Source organism: Argopecten irradians, chromosome 16, assembly GCF_041381155.1.
Source record: "Argopecten irradians isolate NY chromosome 16, Ai_NY, whole genome shotgun sequence".
NCBI classification, from domain to species: Eukaryota; Metazoa; Mollusca; class Bivalvia; order Pectinida; family Pectinidae; genus Argopecten; species Argopecten irradians.
In genome coordinates, this window is record NC_091149.1 from 3001933 (window position 1) to 3025682 (window position 23750).

The window sequence follows — 23750 nt, forward strand, 5'->3', positions numbered from 1 at the left end:
TTATTATGTTGTGATTCATATGTTAAAAGATCTCACAAGTTCATGTAATATATGGTAACACATTGTTAAATCCATGGGATGTGTGACACTTTTCAAATAAAAAATGTAAAAAAAAAATTAAAAAAGTAACAAAATTGAAATGTCAAAAAAGTGTGTACATGATATAAAATACCAGAAATAATATATTCAAAACAGCAAATTGATATGGGTTTAATTTGTACAAGTTAATTTGAATGTCAAATATATGGTCATATATTATTAAAACGTTAATATCAAAATAGGTTGTTATCGATCACAGGTGTAAGTTTCAAATTGTCAGATGTCATGCATATTTGGATGCACAAGAATTATAATGTAAAATGTGGTATATGTACATATGGTTAAAGGCCCACTACCTTTCTGAAACGAATGTTAATTTTTAAAATGGGAATGTATAACGAGATCGATAATTTTGTAGAGTCGCAAAAGTTATCAACTTACCGTTAATACTATACTTATCATCATCTTCTTAACAATTTAATTAAAAATAAATAAAATGTGAATTTTCATAGCGCGGGTTGTCTTATGTTTCCCTGCCGTTCGGCAGTTGATTCTCACGTGCACTGCACCAGATAGCAAAACCGCGAAATGAATCTCCACAGTTATCATATATCACGCAGGAAATTTATCATATGTTTGGTGTTATTACCACATCTTAGGCCATCGATGTTTCTTATGTTATTTATATTTTCAAGAAACCTTTGAATTTTACTCTGGAAAGGTAGTGGGCCTTTAAGATGTTACTAGAGCCAGCTATATATAGCTATATATATATATATATAGGTACATGTATACGTACCATATATGCATTAAGAGTAGTGGAGGAAATAAATCATGATCAGAAACCTAATAATCTAGTTAGTATTATTCAATAGCCATATGATTTATTGGAGGTATATTTTGCCTTTGTTGTGGTTATATTATAAGTCTTAAAGGATTTGTGCAGCCAAAATTTTTTTTTGATAAAATGTCAGGATATTGCTTTGGATGAATGAAAAATTAAGTCCCACCCAACGAATCGCCTAGCTTTTAGCGCTATCGGTTGGTTTTGGTCGTGATTTACGGGTAGTGTCGACTACGGTTCAGAGATAATGAGCTAGGCGGTCACGTGGTCTTGTGATGTCACAGTAGTCCGCGGCTACACAAGGTAAGCCTAGTACTATACATCTATACAGCACATACACGTATACGTTAGATCTACAATTTGAGTTTTTCGAGTAAATGGTTATTCTAGCTTTATGATTAAGATATTTTCAGTTTCAAAACATTCCATTTTACACCATTTCAAACATTCAAACAAGAATATATCTAACTTTAGATTAGATAATCAGTCCATTTCGATAGCGATATCAATATGATGTTCGGATCAGTCTGGACTGAGATTTAGATAGCATATTATGTAAATTTCTGTGTAATAAAAAACAGTATAATGTAACGCTATCTTTTTACGAGTAAAATCCCAAAATTTAGCATGAATATATCTAGAATCCATGTTTTTATTTCAAATTTTCTGCTATAACGATGCAAACACGGCACAGTTTTTGAGTAAAAATAAAATGTGGACGGTTATCAGTTATGTGATATTGGAGTAACAGTACCGAACTTATACCGAAAATAATATGTATATCTATATTGTTGCCTTTGAAACTTTATCCATAATGTTTACTAAAAAGCAGAAATACATCAATGATATTTCTGATATATGTTTCTTAATTACAGTATAAGTGTAGATTTCAATTCATTATTTCAAAATCATACTAAATCCTTAAAATAGTGTATTCATTGTCGAACCCTTTGTATATATATCATACCGAAATTTAATAGTATGATATATGAACATTTATCGTATAATCCAAGAAGTAACCACATATAGTGTTCAAATGAAAAATGAAATGATATTGAAATAAGTATATTTATATATAATTAGTGTGGTAATGCTGTAACCCTTCTTGTATGACTATACATGTAGATTCGAAACGGTGAAAATACATGCTTAGAAGTTTTACTAATACCTTAGAAATTACGGTAGATTGCTATATGGATATGCCACGATTCCGTAATTACAGTATTAGACTGGAATAATGATTAAAGTTTAATCTTTAGTTGAAATAGTTCTTAGAACCATTTTTGTTTCTGAATAAGTAAACTTCCATTATTGTTTTACCTGTGTACGACATATATATATCCCAGGTATGATCAGGGATATTTTATTTCTATCTGCTTTTACATCTTCATTTTAAAAATGGAGGTGACAAAAAAAAACTAGAGCATAGATGTACGGGGTTTCCATAATTCAAATCACAATCCAATTAATAGATGTCCTAACCTGATTGACAGTAAGACAATAGCAAATACCCGATATAGTCCACCGAATAGCAAATTGCCCGCGGCCAGGTAATTACAGGTGAGTTCGATGAATGGCGTTGTGTACAGGTAAACAACATCCTGGTCCAGGTATTACATAACCATCAAACTAAAGGCATGGCTAATTATATATCTATATCGGAGTATCTACTCGTATATCGATTAAAAATTGAAAGCGACCGCACGGTCTGAAAAAATAGTTTGTTTTGTTTAATATCTCAATATTTAGATCTTTTATAATATCAAAAATTCTTTCTACCATATGTTGAAACGTTTTTACGGTATTGTAATAAATGTATCTCAATTTCTTCGGTTAACAACACACAACACAATGTTTGTAATGATCAATCATCGGTGTGTACGTACGTCAATACTTTAATCAAGGATTTCTTAAATTGCTACATGTACGTAAAATTTCATTTTACAGTCACAAACTTTGTAATTCACAATGTATCAAAGATACAGACTACAGGAAAATATTATCTAATTAAAGCTTATTCGTTGCTGAACTCCTCGACAAAAAAATCCGAAACTTTTGTTTCTGTGTGGATTTTTTTCATAATTACACGAAGATACCTGCTATTAGAGCATAAATTAGAGTATTTGAAACATTGAATTTCACTCTTTTATCTATTAATATTCGAGCCAAAGTTATTATACGATTAACTTCACTCAAAAGTAATCATAAAAAATCGTTGATCGGCTTTTCCTGTGACCGTCGATGTAAGTGATAGCACACCAGTTATAGTACTGCTATAAACCACGGACTATTGTGACGTCACACGGTTTAGAGCTAGAAAATATGCATAAACGGGCGGCCAGAATTTTGGACCTCGATATCGACTTCTTACGGGTTATTCCGGTCGCGCGCGGCACGGAGAGGTTTCTACAGGTGCTAATAAAGCCATTTCCAGCATAAACTGAAATTATCGTTTTTGACTGCACAAATCCTTTAAGTCCTATTAATTATATAAATTAACAGCCAAATGCAAATGCAAGGTAATTTAAGGATGTGCCCTGTTTGTTAGAGAGGGAAAACCGGAGTACCTAGAGAAAAAAACACTGACAAGCTTGCTATCAGTACCTAGCAACTGCCCTACATGGGATTCAAACTTGCAACCCAGAGGTGGAGGCCTATATATATATTTATGTACCATGTTATGACGTAATCTTACTATGACGTCATTGTACTATGACGTCATGTTTTACAAATAAAAGAATTCAAACCCCTGAAGACCGGCATGAGCCGAGAAAGCGCTAGGGAGGAAAAAACTGTTTAATAGTTGTGTTTTCTTTTTATGTATATATATTTATGTATATATATATATGAATATATAGCGAGGGATTGTGGTAATGTCGGGACAATCACCCGGCCACCGCAGCTCCCCGGGGACAAACATTAGGCCACCGTGCGCAACTCCATGTTTTTATGCTATAATTATATTGTGTAATATAAGGGGAGAGTATATATACATGTATATACTGTATATGTTATACAGGAAAAAGCATTACTAAGCAAGTCAATGACGGAAGACTATTTCCTATTTTACAGGAATACTTACATAAAAAGCAGAAATATTGAAAAATTTTCCTGCTTGGGTACAGTTATAGCAGGCCATGCATAATATATTATGTAAATTTCCAGCTAATGAGTAAAATGATTAAAGGTAAGCTAAGACAGCCAAATCTCATACCATCATAATCAGGCTATGATATACTTATCATGCATTATTACAGCTGGCTAGCTAGACTATCTATATATAGCTAGACTGGAGAGAAATTCTCACCAGACTTATACACTATACTGAAATCAGTGATACAAATCGTGAGTAAATGAGACATGACAGACATATTTGATGTTCAAATATTTAATGAGAATGTTTGTTGGTCTGGTAGATAATGTGTTTGTACAAAACAAGTGATACTCAAATAGCTAGAGGGAGTTTAGTGGAAAGCAGATATTTCAAAGTATGGTCGAAATCAGGTCTTTGTTTAATTTTGTGAACAGATAGCAAAATACAAATATAATTAATGAACACATTTAGTCTTCATAACAGTGAACCTAATGCTGCCAATAGGAAAATCATGATCAGTGAAAGAATATTTTTTTCAGCTTTAACCAAACAAAATATTAGTGAAAACAAAACCAGCCATGATAATTACAGTTCATCACAAAGAGAGGACTATGATCATACACTCATGGCTATGTAATATGAAGTTGATTGAACTTGTTCAATGAACCCATGTTACGTAGATAAAAGTGTAAGAATTCTAGTTATCACATGTAAACATAGGCAGAACTTTGAATTTCATTTCATTTAAGAATGATAAAATCTGCAGGCTCGGATTTGGTGTTTCAGTCTGCTGAGATTATTATATTTACACCTGTAATCATGACTTCACCACAGTGTTAGTACATGACATTGTGTGTCGTACAATATTTATGATATGGCAGTATAATATGGCTGAGTGAATGAGCCAGTTATGTGATCAAGTAGAATTACACTCTAGATCGATATCAAGAGAATGTTTAATTAGCTAGCTAGCTACTTTAGTAATATTACCCAGGTAACTGAATGTATGACAAAACACTTCCTGAGGAAATCTGGTACATTGTGTTTCTGTGATAATATGATTCACAATATCATCCGCAGATTACATCTTCACAGAACCACATACATCAAATTAAACTACAAGTTTCCATCATCAGTTGTGGCTGATTCTATACAATTTATTAACAGCTTCACAGTGAAACATCAAACTGTAATTGATAATTATATGTACTCTCCATTGATTTGAGTCATTTGTGGTTGACACAGATTTTAAATTCCAGGTCATTTCTTTAGTGAATTATACTGTATATGTCTTTTTACAGACCAATACAGATAACCATATAGAAGCAGATGTATGTAGGAGTACCTCGCCCGAGTTCTCTGTAACATGGTCATAATGGAGGTAAGAATTTTAACTTAATTATTTGACGATTTCATGCCTTACAACTTTATACAACAATTTTTAGACTGTTTTACTGTACCTGTTTTTGAAGCATTTTGTCTGTGTTTGATTAAATTTCATTATTTTCTAATACCAGATATTTCTAATCACTGTAGAATATGTGAATATACCAGGTTCCAATTTCACAAATATTAAACTTAGGAATTCCTTAACTTAAAATTCCCCTTGGAAAAGCACTACAGAAGTTCAGGAAACTTCTTTTTGATCTTAACTTAAGGAGCTTCCTTAAAATTGTTATGCTATATATTCTATGGAGAATTTTAAGAAAAGTTTTAAATTGAATATGGGGGAGATGCTATGACGGGCGTATGATTTATATTGTGTCTATTTTTAGATGGAGCAGATGTGAGCGTTACTATGGCGGTGACCCTATAGCGGGTGTATGATGTATATTTTGTCTATTTTTAGATGGAGCAGACGTGAGTGTAACTATGGCGATGACGCTATGCCTGGTGTATGATTTATATTTTGTCTATTTTTAGATGGAGCAGACGTGAGAGTTACTATGGCGGTGACGCTATGGCGGATGTGTGGTCGTATCCCTAACAGTCGACAGCTCCTCCTGCTCGCGTGTGTCCTCTTCTCCTTCTGGTGTGTCACACTCTATCGCATGTCTACATCAGCAGGAGGGTCACAGAAGGAAAGCGAAATCTTAAAGGTCAGATATGGGGTCAAGGTCAGAGGTTCATATTGTGGTAAAAATCAGAAATATATATATATATATATATTATAAGTGTCTAATGGAAAAGAGGTCAGAAACATGTAAAGAGGTCAAGGTCAGAAATATTGAATGAAGTTATGGTTAAAAATATCTTATGAGGTCAACTTCAGAAATGTCTAGCAGGGTCAAGTGCAGAAACATCTAACAAGATCAAGGTCAGAAATCAAGGAAAGAAAAATCAGATTTATAAAAAAAAATTGTTACAATTATGGTGTGAATGACTACATATTGAGTTGAATTTTTATCTTATTTGTTCAATTTGATGCAATATTTTTCTCTTTTGTTTTCAGAATGAAATTATCCAATTAAGTGAGAATTATGTGCGAGCACTCGCCAGGGAAAATTCCGACATTGTAGATGGCCCCTATGCTGGCCGTTTCACAGCCTACGGTAAGGACTATACTTGTAACAACTAATTACCCCCCCCCCCCCCCCCCCCCCCGCAATGAAGTTAATGGAGGTATACTGGAATGGAATTGGGTTGTCCGTCCATCTGTCTGTCTGTATGTCTGACAACTTTGTCCAGTGAACTCCTCCTATACTACTTAACAGATTTTGATAAAATTTGGTACACAGAATTCTGACATAAAGGGCCGGGGAGTTGTGTAAACTATATATGGTTCTGCAATGTCCTCTATTTATGGAATTATTGCTAAATATGTGGGGGTATTAGTCGTCCACTCTGGCGACAGATCTAGTTCAGTTTGGGTATACTGTAATCAGTGTGTCACTCTACAGTTTTGTGAAGTGTTTAATGTGTTAAAGCTAAGTCTGAAATCAGAGGTACGTAATTTAGTGTTAATAGTGGTATTTAGCAGGAGAATGGGTTGTGATAAGAGTTAAATCACTACTACATAGTTGCTAATATCAACAAAGGTTTTAAAGTCTGAAAGGTTGAGGTTTGTGAAATTCAATAAAAAAAAAATTGAAATTCATCGTTTTACATACCACATCCTGTTATCTGAATGAAGCTTTCAAAATGTTTACAAAAATCATTTGTGAAAAATGACCCATAAACAGGTAAATCTTGAAATTTTACAACCGTTCAATTTAACAACACTTTGATAATAAAGTCTGGTATATTTGTACAGATTTAAAAAAGACGATGGCAGTTTTGCTGGAAAGTATGTTGGAGAGACTGAACAAGCTCGAGATCAAACTAAACAACGCAATCAATGGAACCAATAACGGAACGTCATATAACGCTACCAACAACCAATCGCAACGCTCCAATTATCAACTACGGGCCGAAGGTCAGTATACAAATCTAGGGTATGTTAGGGATTGAAGGTCAGTCTACAAAACTAGGACATGTTAGGGATTGAAGGTCAATCTACAAAACTAGGGTATGTTAGGGATTGAAGGTCAGTCTACAAAACTAGGACATGTTAGGGATTGAAGGTCAGTCTACAAAACTAGGGCATGTTAGGGGTTGAAGGTCAGTATACAAAACTACGGCATGTTAGGGGTTGAAGGTCAGTCTACAAAACTAGGACATGTTAGGGATTGAAGGTCAGTCTACAAAACTAGGACATGTTAGGGGTTGAAGGTCAGTCTACAAAACTAGGGCATGTTAGGGATTGAAGGTCAGTCTACAAAACTAGGACATGTTAGGGATTGAAGGTCAGTCTACAAAACTAGGGCATGTTAGGGGTTGAAGGTCAGTCTACAAAACTAGGACATGTTAGGGGTTGAAGGTCAGTCTACAAAACTAGGACATGTTAGGGATTGAAGGTCAGTCTACAAAACTAGGACATGTTAGGGGTTGAAGGTCAGTCTACAAAACTAGGACATGTTAGGGATTGAAGGTCAGTCTACAAAACTAGGACATGTTAGGGATTGAAGGTCAGTCTACAAAACTAGGGTATGTTAGGGTTGAAGGTCAGTCTACAAAACTAGGACATGTTAGGGATTGAAGGTCAGTCTACAAAACTAGGGCATGTTAGGGATTGAAGGTCAGTCTACAAAACTAGGGCATGTTAGGGATTGAAGGTCAGTATACAAAACTAGGGCATGTTAGGGATTGAAGGTCAGTCTACAAAACTAGGACATGTTAGGGATTGAAGGTCAGTATACAAAACTAGGATATGTTAGGGGTTGAAGGTCAGTCTACAAAACTAGGGCATGTTAGGGGTTGAAGGTCAGTCTACAAAACTAGGGCATGTTAGGGGTTGAAGGTCAGTCTACAAAACTAGGGCATGTTAGGGTTGAAGGTCAGTCTACAAAACTAGGACATGTAAGGGGTTGAAGGTCAGTCTACAAAACTAGGACATGTTCAACATGGGGTTGAAGGTCAGTCTACAAAACTAGGATATGTTAGGGGTCAAAGGTCAGTATTCAAAACGAGGACATGTGAGGGATTGAAGGTCAGTATACAAAACTAGGGCATGTTAGGGATTGAAGGTCAGTATACAAAACTAGGACATGTTAAGGGTCAAGGTCAGTATTCAAAACGAGGCATGTTGAGGGATTGAAGGTCAGTATTACAAAACTAGGGCATGTTAGGGTTGATGGTCAGTCTACAAAACTAGGACATGTAAGGGGTTGAAGGTCAGTCTACAAAACTAGGACATGTTAAACATGGGGTTGAAGGTCAGTCTACAAAACTAGGATATGTTAGGGGTCAAAGTTCAGTATTCAAAACGAGGACATGTGAGGGATTGAAGGTCAGTATACAAAACTAGGGCATGTTAGGGATTGAAGGTCAGTATACAAAACTAGGACATGTTAAGGGTCAAAGGTCAGTATTCAAAACGAGGACATGTTAGGGATTGAAGGTCAGTATACAAAACGAGGGCATGTTAAGGGCCAAAGGTCAGTATTCAAAAGTAGCGCATGTTAAGGGTCAAAGGTCAATATACTAAACTAGAGCATGTTTGCTACTGCAGTGTTGGAATTCAGAACCTTTAATGATTAGGAATCACACAATTGAATTTATTAATGTACAAATAAGCAATTTTCTCTGTTGGAATCCCTCTTTGTCTGTATCCTAATTTTATGTGTTTTGTTCCATGATTTTGTCAGAACCTTCCGAAAAATCCACTAGTATGTTGCATGGCAATACTACAGGTAATTTGCACTAATTTTAGATACAAATATAACCTACACGATTGTATCTAACACACGTATCAGCCGGAGCAGCCATCTGGTGGTTATTTAACGTCATTAGGATTATCTGGTATATAACATGTTTGTAGTACATATAACACAAGACTAATGTACAGTACACAGCCATGAAGGGTTTTTAACCTTGGTCGTGTCAAAGGTCATACAGGGGTTGTATTAGAAATGATATTTGTCCTTTGAGTATGCCAGAATCACACATATTGATTATGTACAGTGCACAGAAATGATGTCATAACCTTGACCCAAAGATTATAACCTTGAGCAAAAGGTGAAAGGTCAATTATATCATCACAGATGTGAGATCAACTGATGTCTCAATTCAAAATTGTCAGAGGGAGTGATTTTTGTGTACAGTACAAATCAGTTTTCGTTTAAAACCTCTTAAAAGTTAATTATAGTAACAAAACAATGACAGATGGCTGCTTGGCAAAAACCACGTAACCGTACTCAAGTTGATGTAATTTTCTTTTACTTTTCTAAAACATTTTTTTTGTGTGTGATGCATGATATGGTACTAAATATATCTTTTCTTAAGACTATCTAACTAATGCATGACTTGTAGTTTGACCCTAAATGACCTTAGTTGTTGATGGGCCGTAAAACAAACAAACAAAAAATCTTAAGACTATCTTGTATGTCTCCGCAATCGAAGTACAATTTCACAATGTTCTTTTATCAGTTTCTAGTTTATTATATTTGTGGTCTTGATAACAAATTGTTTTCTTTTGATTTCCTACATTAATCTAATTCTCAGGGGTTCATCTTTCTGGATTATTCATCATCACATCATTGAAATCTGGTGTGACTAGAGGCAAATTGACTTTTTGTTTCTTCATTTGTGGAATTTTTTCAAACATCTCGTTCATTTCAACGGTTTCTATGATTGTAATATTCTTTTGAACATCATTGCTTAACTTCGCTAGATTCTGCCTTATTTAACTTACAGAACGGTTTATTGAGTTAAACTTGCTTACTATTTGTTTCCTTTGCCATGTTGTATTTTCTATTGTTAATTATTTATCATGTGAATATGTTTGTTTGATGTGCTCGTGATGAAGGGATGGACTGCCTTGTAAATATAACGACCTATTTTGTGTAAACGGAGAGGATTACTTTAGCTTGTCCCTAGTATTTTCTATTAGAATTAATTTGTTTCCAAGAAACATACATTTGTAAGGATCCGGAACATTGTACTGATATTACGTCTTTGACTCATATCGTATCCTAATTACACAGGCTTCTGTCTCTAAAAGATATGTTATACCTATGCCACAGGGTCCTGATTCTAAACATATTTTCTAATACACAGGGTCCTAGCTTTATAATAATTTTTTCTCTAATACACAGGGTCCTGACTCAATAAATTTAACATAATATTATGTTCTATCTAATACAAAGAAACTTGACTTTATAAACATATTTTCAATCTAATCAACAAGGTCTTGACTCTATAAAAATATTTTATATCTTATACACAGGGTCTTGAATATATAAACATTTTCTATCTGATACACAGTGTCCTGACTTATATATCTGATACACAGGGACCTGTATCTAATCCATTTCTTGTCTCAGGCGCCTGAATCTAAATATTCTCTACATCTTGTTACTATCCCATACACTGGTGTCTTGGATTATCAGTCTTTCATGTTTGTTAATGCATTCAATTTTCCAAATAAAAAAAAAAAAAGAATAAACAGAATTTATAATAGCTGTCTAAAAATATTACATTATAATTTTGTAATTTGTCAGAATTGTTGGCCTATTCCATCTTTGCATATTGCAGAGTTAGCTCCCTTGCGGGTAGGTATCAATTGTTGCATCATTATTTTGTGAGTGCAATTCAAGCCGTTTTATCCGAAAACTATAACATTACGCTCACAAATACATGATGTCACAATCAATACCTACCCGCAAGGGCAAATAACTCTGTAATATGCAAATACAGAATAACTCAGGCTAATGGTTAACGTTCTAGCAGTGAAAAAATGTATATTGCATGTAGCTGGTTATTTTGACAAGGATATTTTCATTATTTCGCAGGTCATCATTGGCATTTTGAAAGAAGAAATATTAAGAATGGATTGAATTAGATGTTCAATTGAAGACAATTAATTTATAGTAAAGTATTGATTTGCTAAATTTTGATTTCTAGTTTGACCCGCCAAATTAACCTGTTTTTTTAATACTGAAACACAACAGCAGCTTTATATCATACAGTAAGGGTATTGTATGTAAAATGTTGATATATCATCCGAATGTAATTAGAAACACTCGTCTCAGATCCATTGTTCTTTCATTTTAGATTTGATACAAGGCAAGGTGGAACAATGTGACCTTACGACACAGGAAAAACAGCTGTACCCTCACTGTACCACTAAAATAGAGGTAAGTGCCTCGTTTTTAACCTGTTCAGGATTGGGATTTGTGCAGATAAGGTTTTATTTTCTGATATTTGAGGGTAGATATTGATTGTAACATCATGCAAGCGTAATATCATACTTTTTAGAGAAGATGATGCTGATTTCGCTAACAAAATGATAAAGTATCAATAAATACCTACCCTCAAGGGAGGAAACTCTGGAATATGCATAGAGGGGATACGCTGGTTTATAATGCTGGTTGTGTGAACAAATAATCTTGTCCAAATATTCTCTTGTAAACTAATTTTGATGAAACTACACAGAAGTTATAGACATGCGATAATGTACCAGCCAGGAAGGTTTTACTGTTTTCAGATATGGTCAATTTTCTTAAAATTTTGTCAGTTTATGAAAATATATGAATGTAATTTGACAAACCATATAAACAGGCTTCAAAATCTGTTGCCATGGGAACATAACAGATGCTTTTACTGGTTTAGTCGGTAATGTTTTCATTGATTTAATGTTTTTAAATGGATGTTGTTACAATGTTTCCGTGTCAGTGTTTGTTGCAATGTTATAAGGATGTTTATGATGTTTTCAGTGGATGAAGGCGATGTGGAAATCCGACCCATGTTATCAGTCCTATGGGGTCGATGGATCAATCTGTTCTTTCGTCATGTATTTAAGTGAGGTAAGTCACAGTCCTATGGGGTCGATGGATCAATCTGTTCCTTCGTCATGTATTTAAGTGAGGTAAGTATCAGTCCTATGGGGTCGATGGATCAATCTGTTCCTTCGTCATGTATTTAAGTGAGGTAAGTATCAGTCCTATGGGGTCGATGGATCAATCTGTTCCTTCGTCATGTATTTAAGTGAGGTAAGTATCAGTCCTATGGGGTCGATGGATCAATCTGTTCCTTCGTCATGTATTTAAGTGAGGTAAGTATCAGTCCTATGAGGTTGATGGATCAATCTGTTCCTTCGTCATGTATTTAAGTGAGGTAAGTATCAGTCCTATGGGGTCGATGGATCAATCTGTTCCTTCGTCATGTATTTAAGTGAGGTAAGTCACAGTCCTATGGGGTCGATGGATCAATCTGTTCCTTCGTCATGTATTTAAGTGAGGTAAGTAACAGTCCTATGGGGTCGATGGATCAATCTGTTCCTTCGTCATGTATTTAAGTGAGGTAAGTCACAGTCCTATGGGGTCGATGGATCAATCTGTTCCTTCGTCATGTATTTAAGTGAGGTAAGTATCAGTGCTATGGGGTCGATGGATCAATCTGTTCCTTCGTCATGTATTTAAGTGAGGTAAGTATCAGTCCTATGGGGTCGATGGATCAATCTGTTCCTTCGTCATGTATTTAAGTGAGGTAAGTATCAGTCCTATGGGGTCGATGGATCAATCTGTTCCTTCGTCATGTATTTAAGTGAGGTAAGTCATAGTCCTATGAGGTTGATGGATCAATCTGTTCCTTCGTCATGTATTTAAGTGAGGTAAGTCACAGTCCTATGGGGTCGATGGATCAATCTGTTCCTTCGTCATGTATTTAAGTGAGGTAAGTCATAGTCCTATGAGGTTGATGGATCAATCTGTTCCTTCGTCATGTATTTAAGTGAGGTAAGTCACAGTCCTATGGGGTCGATGGATCAATCTGTTCCTTCGTCATGTATTTAAGTGAGGTAAGTCATAGTCCTATGAGGTTGATGGATCAATCTGTTCCTTCGTCATGTATTTAAGTGAGGTAAGTCACAGTCCTATGGGGTCGATGGATCAATCTGTTCCTTCGTCATGTATTTAAGTGAGGTAAGTCATAGTCCTATGAGGTTGATGGATCAATCTGTTCCTTCGTCATGTATTTAAGTGAGGTAAGTATCAGTCCTATGGGGTCGATGGATCAATCTGTTCCTTCGTCATGTATTTAAGTGAGGTAAGTATCAGTCCTATGGGGTCGATGGATCAATCTGTTCCTTCGTCATGTATTTAAGTGAGGTAAGTCACAGTCCTATGGGGTCGATGGATCAATCTGTTCCTTCGTCATGTATTTAAGTGAGGTAAGTATCAGTCCTATGGGGTCGATGGATCAATCTGTTCCTTCGTCATGTATTTAAGTGAGGTAAGTATCAGTCCTATGGGGTCGATGGATCAATCTGTTCCTTCGTCATGTATTTAAGTGAGGTAAGTATCAGTCCTATGGGGTCGATGGATCAATCTGTTCCTTCGTCATGTATTTAAGTGAGGTAAGTATCAGTCCTATGGGGTCGATGGATCAATCTGTTCCTTCGTCATGTATTTAAGTGAGGTAAGTATCAGTCCTATGAGGTTGATGGATCAATCTGTTCCTTCGTCATGTATTTAAGTGAGGTAAGTCACAGTCCTATGGGGTCGATGGATCAATCTGTTCCTTCGTCATGTATTTAAGTGAGGTAAGTCATAGTCCTATGAGGTTGATGGATCAATCTGTTCCTTCGTCATGTATTTAAGTGAGGTAAGTCACAGTCCTATGGGGTCGATGGATCAATCTGTTCCTTCGTCATGTATTTAAGTGAGGTAAGTCATAGTCCTATGAGGTTGATGGATCAATCTGTTCCTTCGTCATGTATTTAAGTGAGGTAAGTCACAGTCCTATGGGGTCGATGGATCAATCTGTTCCTTCGTCATGTATTTAAGTGAGGTAAGTCATAGTCCTATGAGGTTGATGGATCAATCTGTTCCTTCGTCATGTATTTAAGTGAGGTAAGTCACAGTCCTATGGGGTCGATGGATCAATCTGTTCCTTCGTCATGTATTTAAGTGAGGTAAGTATCAGTCCTATGGGGTCGATGGATCAATCTGTTCCTTCGTCATGTATTTAAGTGAGGTAAGTATCAGTCCTATGGGGTCGATGGATCAATCTGTTCCTTCGTCATGTATTTAAGTGAGGTAAGTAACAGTCCTATGGGGTCGATGGATCAATCTGTTCCTTCGTCATGTATTTAAGTGAGGTAAGTATCAGTCCTATGGGGTCGATGGATCAATCTGTTCCTTCGTCATGTATTTAAGTGAGGTAAGTATCAGTCCTATGGGGTCGATGGATCAATCTGTTCCTTCGTCATGTATTTAAGTGAGGTAAGTATCAGTCCTATGGGGTCGATGGATCAATCTGTTTCTTCGTCATGTATTTAAGTGAGGTAAGTCATCTACATAACTGAAATCAGGTTGAGCAAACGTCTGTATGAGGTGTAAATCAACTTTCTTTTGCAGCTACAGTGGAACTTAGTTGATACCAACTCGGATAATTCGACAACCCGGCTTAATACGAAAAGCTTTGACGGTCCCGGCCGAATTCCTTTTTTAATCTTTGTTTAAAGAACTTGGATTATTCAAATTCGGAAAACTTGGAAGAACTCGGATAATACGAAATAAATTTTGGGTCCGAATGACAAAAATTATATATAAAATGTTCTTATAACTCGAAATAAGATTTTTGGACAACCAGGTCGCCGAAAATGCCGATTTCTTTTTCATAAATCTGCCGTAGAACGGCATTTCAAAATATATATCTAGGTTTTCTTGTTATAATTTTGCAACTACCATCGGCTATTTTGACATATGTCTTGTTCACATCGTTTTACAATATGGAACTAGTCTATTTATACCAATTGAATACAGAGATCGTTAGTAGACAAGAGAACTTGCTTAATTCGAACACTCAGATAACTCGAAGTTTTATCTCGGTCCCTTCCAATTCTAATTAACCGAAGTCCACTGTAATTGATTTCACGATTTTCATTAAAAAAGCAAGTGGCAAAGACCAAAATTCGGAGATTGAAAGTACTTTCTGTTTTGATTATTTGAGAAATTGCATCCATATCCATGGATAACATAATGATTTATTTTGTCTCTTATCAACAGGTTGAAGGTTGGTGCCCCACAAAGGCATGGCGTGGAAATATCAAACCTCCAAAAGAGGATATGTCCAAAGTGAAATACGTAAGTTGTAGAACTGGAGGGGGTGGGGGCATACCCTGAAATTAGAACTGGAGGGGATGGGGCATACCCTGAAATTAGAACTGGAGGGGGTGGGGGCATACCCTGAAATTAGAACTGGAGGGGGTGGGGGCATACCCTGAAATTAGAACTGGAGGGGGTGGGGGCATACCCTGAAATTAGAACTGGAGGGGGTGGGGCATACCCTGAAATTAGAACTGGAGGGGGTGGGGCATACCCTTAAATTAGAACTGGAGGGGGTGGGGGCATACCCTGAAATTAGAACTGGAGGGGGTGGGGGCATACCCTTAAATTAGAACTGGAGGGGGTGGGGGCATACCCTGAAATTAGAACTGGAGGGGGTGGGGGCATACCCTGAAATTAGAACTGGAGGGGGTGGGGCATACCCTGAAATTAGAACTGGAGGGGGTGGGGGCATACCCTGAAATTAGAACTGGAGGGGGTGGGGGCATACCCTGAAATTAGAACTGGAGGGGGTGGGGCATACCCTTAAAGCAAACTCAAAAGTGGTGTATATGTTTTCAAACATTGTTTCTTAATCAACCTGATATTAAAAGATTCTTTGACCAATGACTTTAGACTAAGTAATTGAATATTATTATTTATTTTCATTCACATTTGACAAGCTTCTTTTGAGATGTTTCAAAATTGATCTGTATATTGTAACAGTTTATAGGAAACTAATACGTATACGTACAAGGGAATGTAACAACATATTTACATCGATGCATCGCAGACTTTAAAAATACACTTGGATAATTTAATATCGATACCAATTTCGATGCTGTTTTTAGGCCAATGTAACAACATATTTACATTGATGCATCGCAGACTTTAAAAATACACTTGGATAATTTAATATCGATACCAATTTTGATGCTGTTTTTAGGCCAATGTAACAACATATTTACATTGATGCATCACAGACTTTAAAAATACACTTGGATAATTTAATATCGATACCAATTTTGATCCTGTTTTTAGGCCAATGTAACAACATATTTACATTGATGCATCATAGACTTTAAAAATACACTTGGATTATTTAAATCAATATAAATTTCCACTCTGTTTTAGGCCAATGTAACAACAGATTTACAGGCCTTGATGAAGATTTTGGTGGACCCAAACGAACGTCAAAGTTATGCCTGGATTAGAATGAGGATACGTCGCCTCTGGGATAAATGGACAGGTGGCATCAAACGACTCATGAAGAAACAAAATCTAGACGGCAGACGACGTAAAAAGGTAAGAATAAAAACTGGACGAAAGGCAAGAACAGAACCTGGATTGCAGACGATGAACAAAATCTAGACAGCAGGCGACATAAAAAGGTAAAATAATAAAAAACGTACGACAGTAAGATCAAAAACTGGATGGCAGGCGACCTAAAAAGATAAAAAAAAAAAACTGGATGGCAGACGATGAACAAAATCTAGATGGCAGGCTAAAGAGGTAAGAATAAAAACTGGATGGCAGACGACGTAAAAATGTCAAATAAAAAACTGTACGAAAGTAAGATAAAAAACTGGATGTGGCAGACGATGTAAAAAGGTAAAATAAAAAACTGTACAACAGTAAGATCAAAAACTGGATGGCAGGCAACGTAAAAAGGTAAGAAAAAACTGGACTGCAGATGATAAACAAAATTTAGATGGCAGGCAAAAAAAGTAAGAATAAAAACTGGATGACAGGTGACATGAAAAAGGTAAGAATAGAAAGTGACAGCAGGCGACAAGCAAAAACTGGACGACAGGCAACGTAAAAAGGTAAGATCAAAAACTGGATGGAAGGCAAAACAGTAAAAACAAAATGTGGATGTAGAAAAGTGTGTGAGAGAAAAAAATTTCTTGGTCTTCTGTCCACAATACTGTCAGAAAAGTGAATGTTTTGTTTTCTTTTCAGGTATTAGTTCATCTGGGCCTGCTATCAAAACAGTCAGGATGGGGGATAGCCGAAAATCAGTTTAAAGGTAAAAAAATGTTTTCAGAAATTCTTATGAATATATAATTAAAAACAAAATATTAAAAGCATTTATTCAGATGGCTCCAGATTTCCGATGTGAGCATGTAAGAACCAACATTTCATTTGATCTTGCACTTATAGGACTATAGGAGTTATCTCCCTTTCAAACAAAAAATGACAGTAGTATATGAGGAAACTCGGAAAATCCAGATTATGTTTTGATTCTTTATCATTGCGCTTTATTTTATTAGAAAGTTATATACCTGTGTAGTAACAAAACCCATCTTTATATCTACTGTAGAGGATATGTTTTAAAAGTTAGAAACTTAACGATGAAAATATTATATTATAAAAGGCCCTTTAGTGGAAACTGTGATTAAGGGGAGACTGTAATTTTTATAATTGGTAAAAGTTAATGATTGTTATGTTCGAAAGGCCCATCAAGGTATATTGGAATGTGTTAAAAGGTGACAGGCCCAATAGGGGATTTGTAATGTTTTAGAGGTGGGAAAATTAACAATAAATACATTATTATGTTACAGGAGGCCCATTAGGGGAACTTGTAATGTTTTAAAGGTGGGAAAATTAACAAATAAATACATTGTTATGTTACAGGAGGCCCATTAGGGGAACTTGTGCAATGGAGTGATCTTCTATCTACATTGTTTATACTCGGACACGACTTGATTGTAACAAGTGAGACCGACCAGCTGGCAGGGTAAGTTTACATATTACACACTTATTTCAAAATGTAAATATGAAACGGAAATTTTTCTGGAGTGGAGGGGGATTTTTTTTTGAGGATTAATAACTTTTCTGGAAGTCTTTGATACCATATTAGGTGGCTTATTAGAGAAGAAATACAGTACCTTTATTAGGAAATTTGATACATATAGTACTCTAATTGTATGATCATAATGTTAAATATGATTGGAAGTATCTCGGAATAAAGACTCAATAATAACTTCATCACTGGAGGGCGAAGAATGTTGTTTACTTGTTTTACTATTTTATTTCAATGTTTTGATTATCAGAAGATCACCATGATTTCTGTCTGTGGGTGGTATATGTTGTAATGTCTGACTGTTATATCTGATTGCTGTAATCCGTTTATCTCCTCAGGTTGGACTATGTAAGTGTGATTGGGATGATTTAGGGGTTTATATTTATAACGATCCTCCAAACAGCCGAACTCAAACTTACTGGGTGTCAGAATCATACTCCATAGAGGGAATGTCCTTAATTAAGTAATAAACTTAGAGACCCTTCTTATGAAGCTACCAGCTTGCTCAACCACATCCTCGATACTCCAGGGGTTCCGATCACTTACGATCTCAACACCCCTGGACTTTCTCATAGTAAAACTGGAGGCAACATAATAGAACAGGTAAAATCCTTTGATGTACATCAAATGAGCCGTATAATGGTACACTGTGGTTGACTATGTGGCTTTGTTGTTAGGCGTCGCTCTCTCTGTAGTCTTCAAAGGTAATCTTTGCTGGCCTGTGATTGGTCAAATGTTTTCCCCAGAGCTGCCTTCAATTTCACTATGAGATAGTCCAGGGGTGTAGAGATCGTAAGTAATGGAACCCCTGGAATATCAAGGATGGCTCAACCATCAACAAAAACGTTTAACTTTCTTGCTTAATTCAGGGAATAGCTAAAAAATGAAAATCTTAAACATGCAGCAACAGCTAAATTGAAAGATATTTCTAAGCAAGATTTATACTGTTTAACGTGAATTGTTGGTTGTTTAGTAATTTTTGTTGTTTTCTTGGTTGCTACGACAACAAAAATAAAATCAACGAATTATCAGCTAACCACAAACATTTCTACCCACAAAATGATTTGAAGGCTGCAGACAATGAAAGAAACTCTGCTCACTAATATTTCAAGTTGTACAGTATAATTTAAACCAGGAGAGTTTGGAACAATATTAATATGTCTGGGCAAGTGTAGCTTCATAAATATGGCCCTTGTTCATTAAGTTAAACATTTTATTCATTATTCAACTCTTTAACCCCTAAAATTTAATAATGGACTGGTCCAGTCTTTGATTTAGAAGGGTCTAATTGTGTCTTCAGGGGTGTGAATGAGTTTAATTGGTTTTGGTGTTAGATTTAATCATATGTGGGTAATGAACCTTGGTATGTAGATTAATTGAATAGAAAATTAAATCACTAATATTTTAACTAACAAGTTCAATTTTTGTTCAAAACTTGTTATATAGGTAATTATTTTCAAACTGTTTTGATGTAAGGGTAGTGCAATGTAATCACAATGCCATTTTTGCTTTGACTGAAATATCAAAGATTTCGAAATATGATGTCATAATCTCCTTACTTAAGAACCATGCAACAAAGGCAGACAGATTTTGTATTAATTTCTTTCATTGTTTTGCATGTTTTATTTTCAGCCAAAAAATACAAGAAGAGCATAAATGTTTCAAAAATTACATTCTTGCTTTTGATAATTGTTATTCCAACATTAAGAATGTGCCCATGTATAATCGTTCTGGTTTTATGATGACGTTTTAACGTAACTATAAAAGGTATATACCACCATCATTTTTCAGCATTATAACTGAAGGCACTATCCCCAAGAAATGCCAAGTGGGAGCGTTGAAATTCGACCTTATATACACAGACTTAAGAGGATATCTTCAGATGAAGAAAAAGCTTACTAAAAAACCGGCAGAGAGATTCCGGTTGGTCTAGAATAGGAAATACACTGCCACATTTATCTTTATTTGGTTTTGGACAAATGTCATGATATTCACATTATTTTTTCCATTATTATTTGGCCATGGAAATTAGAGTTGACTTGTAGTGACTGAGGTTTTCATAGCACAATTTTTCTGTCATTTGGAAAGCTGAATTGTCTGCCCTTGACTGCTATATTTTTATATAAAAAATAAACAAATTTACTATCTGTAAGAAAATGAAATAAATATATTAAGTATATGTATGAAAATAATACGTACGTTATAGATTGATATTTTTGATAACTTATTTTCCAAGTGCCATTATAATAAAATCAATATGCGCTTTCAAGGCAAGACAATCCACTCTATTAAATACAGAACTATTAAGGGGATTACACATTGAAAAGTTGCATGAAGTTTTTAATGTCATTTGTAGTTTAATAAGCAACACTTTGGTCACTAATGCAAAACAATACTTGTCTTGTATTAGGAATACATTTTCTCCTTCAAATGTATGGAACGTGGCACATAGAATGAATTGCGGAGATTTGATTGCATGTTGCTGCTGAAAAATTTGGTTTTGTTTGGTTTCAGATGCTGTCAATATCCAGATTGATGCCAGTAGATCACCATTATGCTTTCTCAGTACTATATATTTGCACTTAAGCTGTTATTGGTGTCTTGTGATATATATATATATATTTATATCAATGTGAAATCCAGGCGTATTAATATTTTTCTGAAATATGACATTCAAGTTTCAAATCACAAATTGAATGGCCGTACTGTACGGCAGTAAAGCAGTTTGGTGGAGAAGGTTGGGGGCGTATTACCAGGCACGACATACTCCTAAAGCTTGCTAGCTATGTATTACCAAAATTGTTCATATTGTTTGAGGGATGTTAGGGTTGTAGAATTTCATTTTGGCACCTCTAAGTTCTCAATTTTTCACTGCTCGGCTTGCATATTTTTTCTCACGTTATTTTATTTTCAGAATTTTATCAAAGTTGCCAGCTGCTAATTCACCGTGCCAGAGTCGGGCGGATCTGCCCGTACACATCATTTACACAGATATCGTAGGTTTGACCCAGTTCAGGAAGCATGTCAAGGGCGGATATGCCAAGTTCAGGTATCCAAACTATTATCAGTGACTTAATAATCTATTTATAGTTCAAATATTGGGAGTCACCACAAATCTATTATTAGATACCATCTATTTATTGTTCAAAAATTGGGAGTCACCACAAAACTATTTTTAGCTAATAAAAAGAAGATATCCAAATGTGCTGAAAATAATGTTGGTGTTTCTTATCGTTTATTTGAAAGGTTTTAATCAAATAAAAAAAGAATACCGGGTAAATAAATAAAAAAGAAAAAAAAAAGATATGTATCGAGTATTTTTATACTGTTCCTATAAAGCTACATAGAACATATTTTAATGACCTGTTGACATATTTGGACTTTGTTCTGATGTTAGATATCACGGGTAAGTGTTTATGTAAACTTCACTCCATATGGAATAAAATTCACTTATTATGAATTTATGGCATGTAAATAGCATGCTTTTCTCCATTCTTTATAAGATATATGATACATATAGATATGTATAATCTTGGTACCTGATGTTTCCCTCTCACTATCAGGATACAAAACTTTGCTGAATTATAGAAATTATTACATATTTTTTTTTTTTATTTGTATTTTTATTAAATTTTTTATGCTTCAATCTGCAGTAAAATCATGGGATATTATTTTTTAAAGACCTATTCTTGTTTTTAAACGAATTTCAAAGTTGTTGTGGCATCAGTAAATTAAACAAGTGCGACAAAAAAAAACAACCCAAAAAACAAACAAATGCTTCAGTTTCTATACAGTCGTTTTTTTTTTGCTTTCAACTTTTGTGTAGGTAATTCTGGTTGTTATGGATGACATTAATTAAGACAATGTCTGTAGTATTGTGAGGTATTTGTGGGATTATCTGTATTTTCAATTAATTAATGAATCCAGTTGTTTAATGAAAATGGTGTTGTCCGAGTATGATTAATACCATCTGAAATGATTGTGAATTTATGATATGATGGAACTTTAGGATAAATCATTGCCTAAAAGGTAATAAGACGAATCGTTCTCTAACAACATATTCTGATTCTCTACTCCAACTTTCTTCCAACCACAAACCTGGTGGCACGTCCTTAAATGACCCTAGCTGTTAAAACGACGCTGTAATGATTTAAAAAAAAAAAAAAAAATGAAAAAATTATTCTGTGATAACGTGAACAGATACTACATTGTATATTAATTTGAAGATAGTGAATAAGGACACTATTCTGTACTGTACAACCAACTTTTTTTTGCAGTTACTAAATTTGGCGATTTTCATTTCAAACAAATTTGCAAATATTAACATTTGCGGATTAAAAAATTGAATTGAAATTCCTTTCCAGTATATATATGGTAAAGATATTAATTTATGGAAATAAACTTTCACGAATTTATTCTGATCGCAAAATTCTCACGAAAGAAAGTTGTTATACAGTTTGTGTATCCTCATGTAAATTCTCCTATCTGATGATCCCGTTCCTTCCCCTCCCCATCCTGGTCATCCCAATTCAAAATGTAAGACACTCAGACACATATTTATATGTAACAATATATACACTCCCAAGTATAAATGCCATATCATTACTACAAAAATACAATATTTCAGCATTAAATTACCTTCCTATGGCACCCAATATGGTTAAAGTAATAAAAACAAATTAAGGGGTGCTAAAATAATAGGACCAGATTTGGGTTAACATTTTACAAAATTATAGCACAGGGAAAGTCAATCAATTTACAAAAGAAATCAAACAGAGATTCAGTTTGCAGGGATTCAGTCTGTACTTAAGTCAATGAACGAGCAATTGAGGCCTCGAAAACAGAGAGAGGCGCTTATAGGGTTAAGCAAGCTTATTGCGTTGAATACGGTAATAATGACTGATTGATGTATTTGCCAAGTTATAAAAGACTTTTAAAAGACTTTTGTCAAGTGATCATCGTTATTAGAGTTGTATATGAAATGGCTTCCCCCCACTTCAGAGGAATTTTTTTGTGAGTTGTTTCGCTGTTTCCGCGTTTGTTACAGCCGTTTTATGATTTATACGATACCCGGGGATGTTTTTTTCACTCTTTGCAACTGTTGTTATGTTACAGATGTCTACACACGGTACTGTTTGAACTTTCTAGCTAACACCACGTTTTGCAGTAATTTTGATTGATACGTTTTCACATTTTGTTGTTCAGATTGGCTTACTAGTATATGCATTCTATCTTCGTTTCATTTTTCACATAATGTCATATATCTATAGCTTTTAAATCTTTAAGACATTCACCCCTGAAATTTCATAATGGACTGGTCTAGTCTTTGATTAAGAAGAGTCTAAATGTGTCTTCAGGGGTGAACAAGTCATCATGGTA

At 35.1% G+C, this 23750-nt stretch overlaps 1 protein-coding gene across 5 annotated transcripts in view; it reads left to right on the top strand.

Annotated features, from left to right (window-relative positions):
* Window positions 1-23750, top strand: part of LOC138310816 (alpha-1,6-mannosylglycoprotein 6-beta-N-acetylglucosaminyltransferase A-like) — a 54777-nt gene that overhangs the window by 13444 nt on the left and 17583 nt on the right. For 2 of the 5 annotated variants that reach the window (XM_069252140.1, XM_069252141.1), the window contains exons 2-13: window positions 5279-5358; window positions 5901-6076; window positions 6430-6529; window positions 7231-7392; window positions 9164-9208; window positions 11571-11653; window positions 12233-12322; window positions 15527-15604; window positions 16700-16870; window positions 17528-17594; window positions 18203-18305; window positions 21286-21420. In XM_069252140.1, coding sequence (XP_069108241.1) covers window positions 5924-6076; window positions 6430-6529; window positions 7231-7392; window positions 9164-9208; window positions 11571-11653; window positions 12233-12322; window positions 15527-15604; window positions 16700-16870; window positions 17528-17594; window positions 18203-18305; window positions 21286-21420 — 1187 coding nt within the window. In that variant the 5' untranslated portion in view covers window positions 5279-5358; window positions 5901-5923. Of the gene's footprint in view, window positions 1-4047; window positions 4071-5146; window positions 5167-5278; window positions 5359-5900; window positions 6077-6429; window positions 6530-7230; window positions 7393-9163; window positions 9209-11570; window positions 11654-12232; window positions 12323-15526; window positions 15605-16699; window positions 16871-17527; window positions 17595-18202; window positions 18306-21285; window positions 21421-23750 lie in introns of those variants that run through there. The other 3 variants (XM_069252142.1, XM_069252143.1, XM_069252145.1) reach the window with 3 other exon arrangements.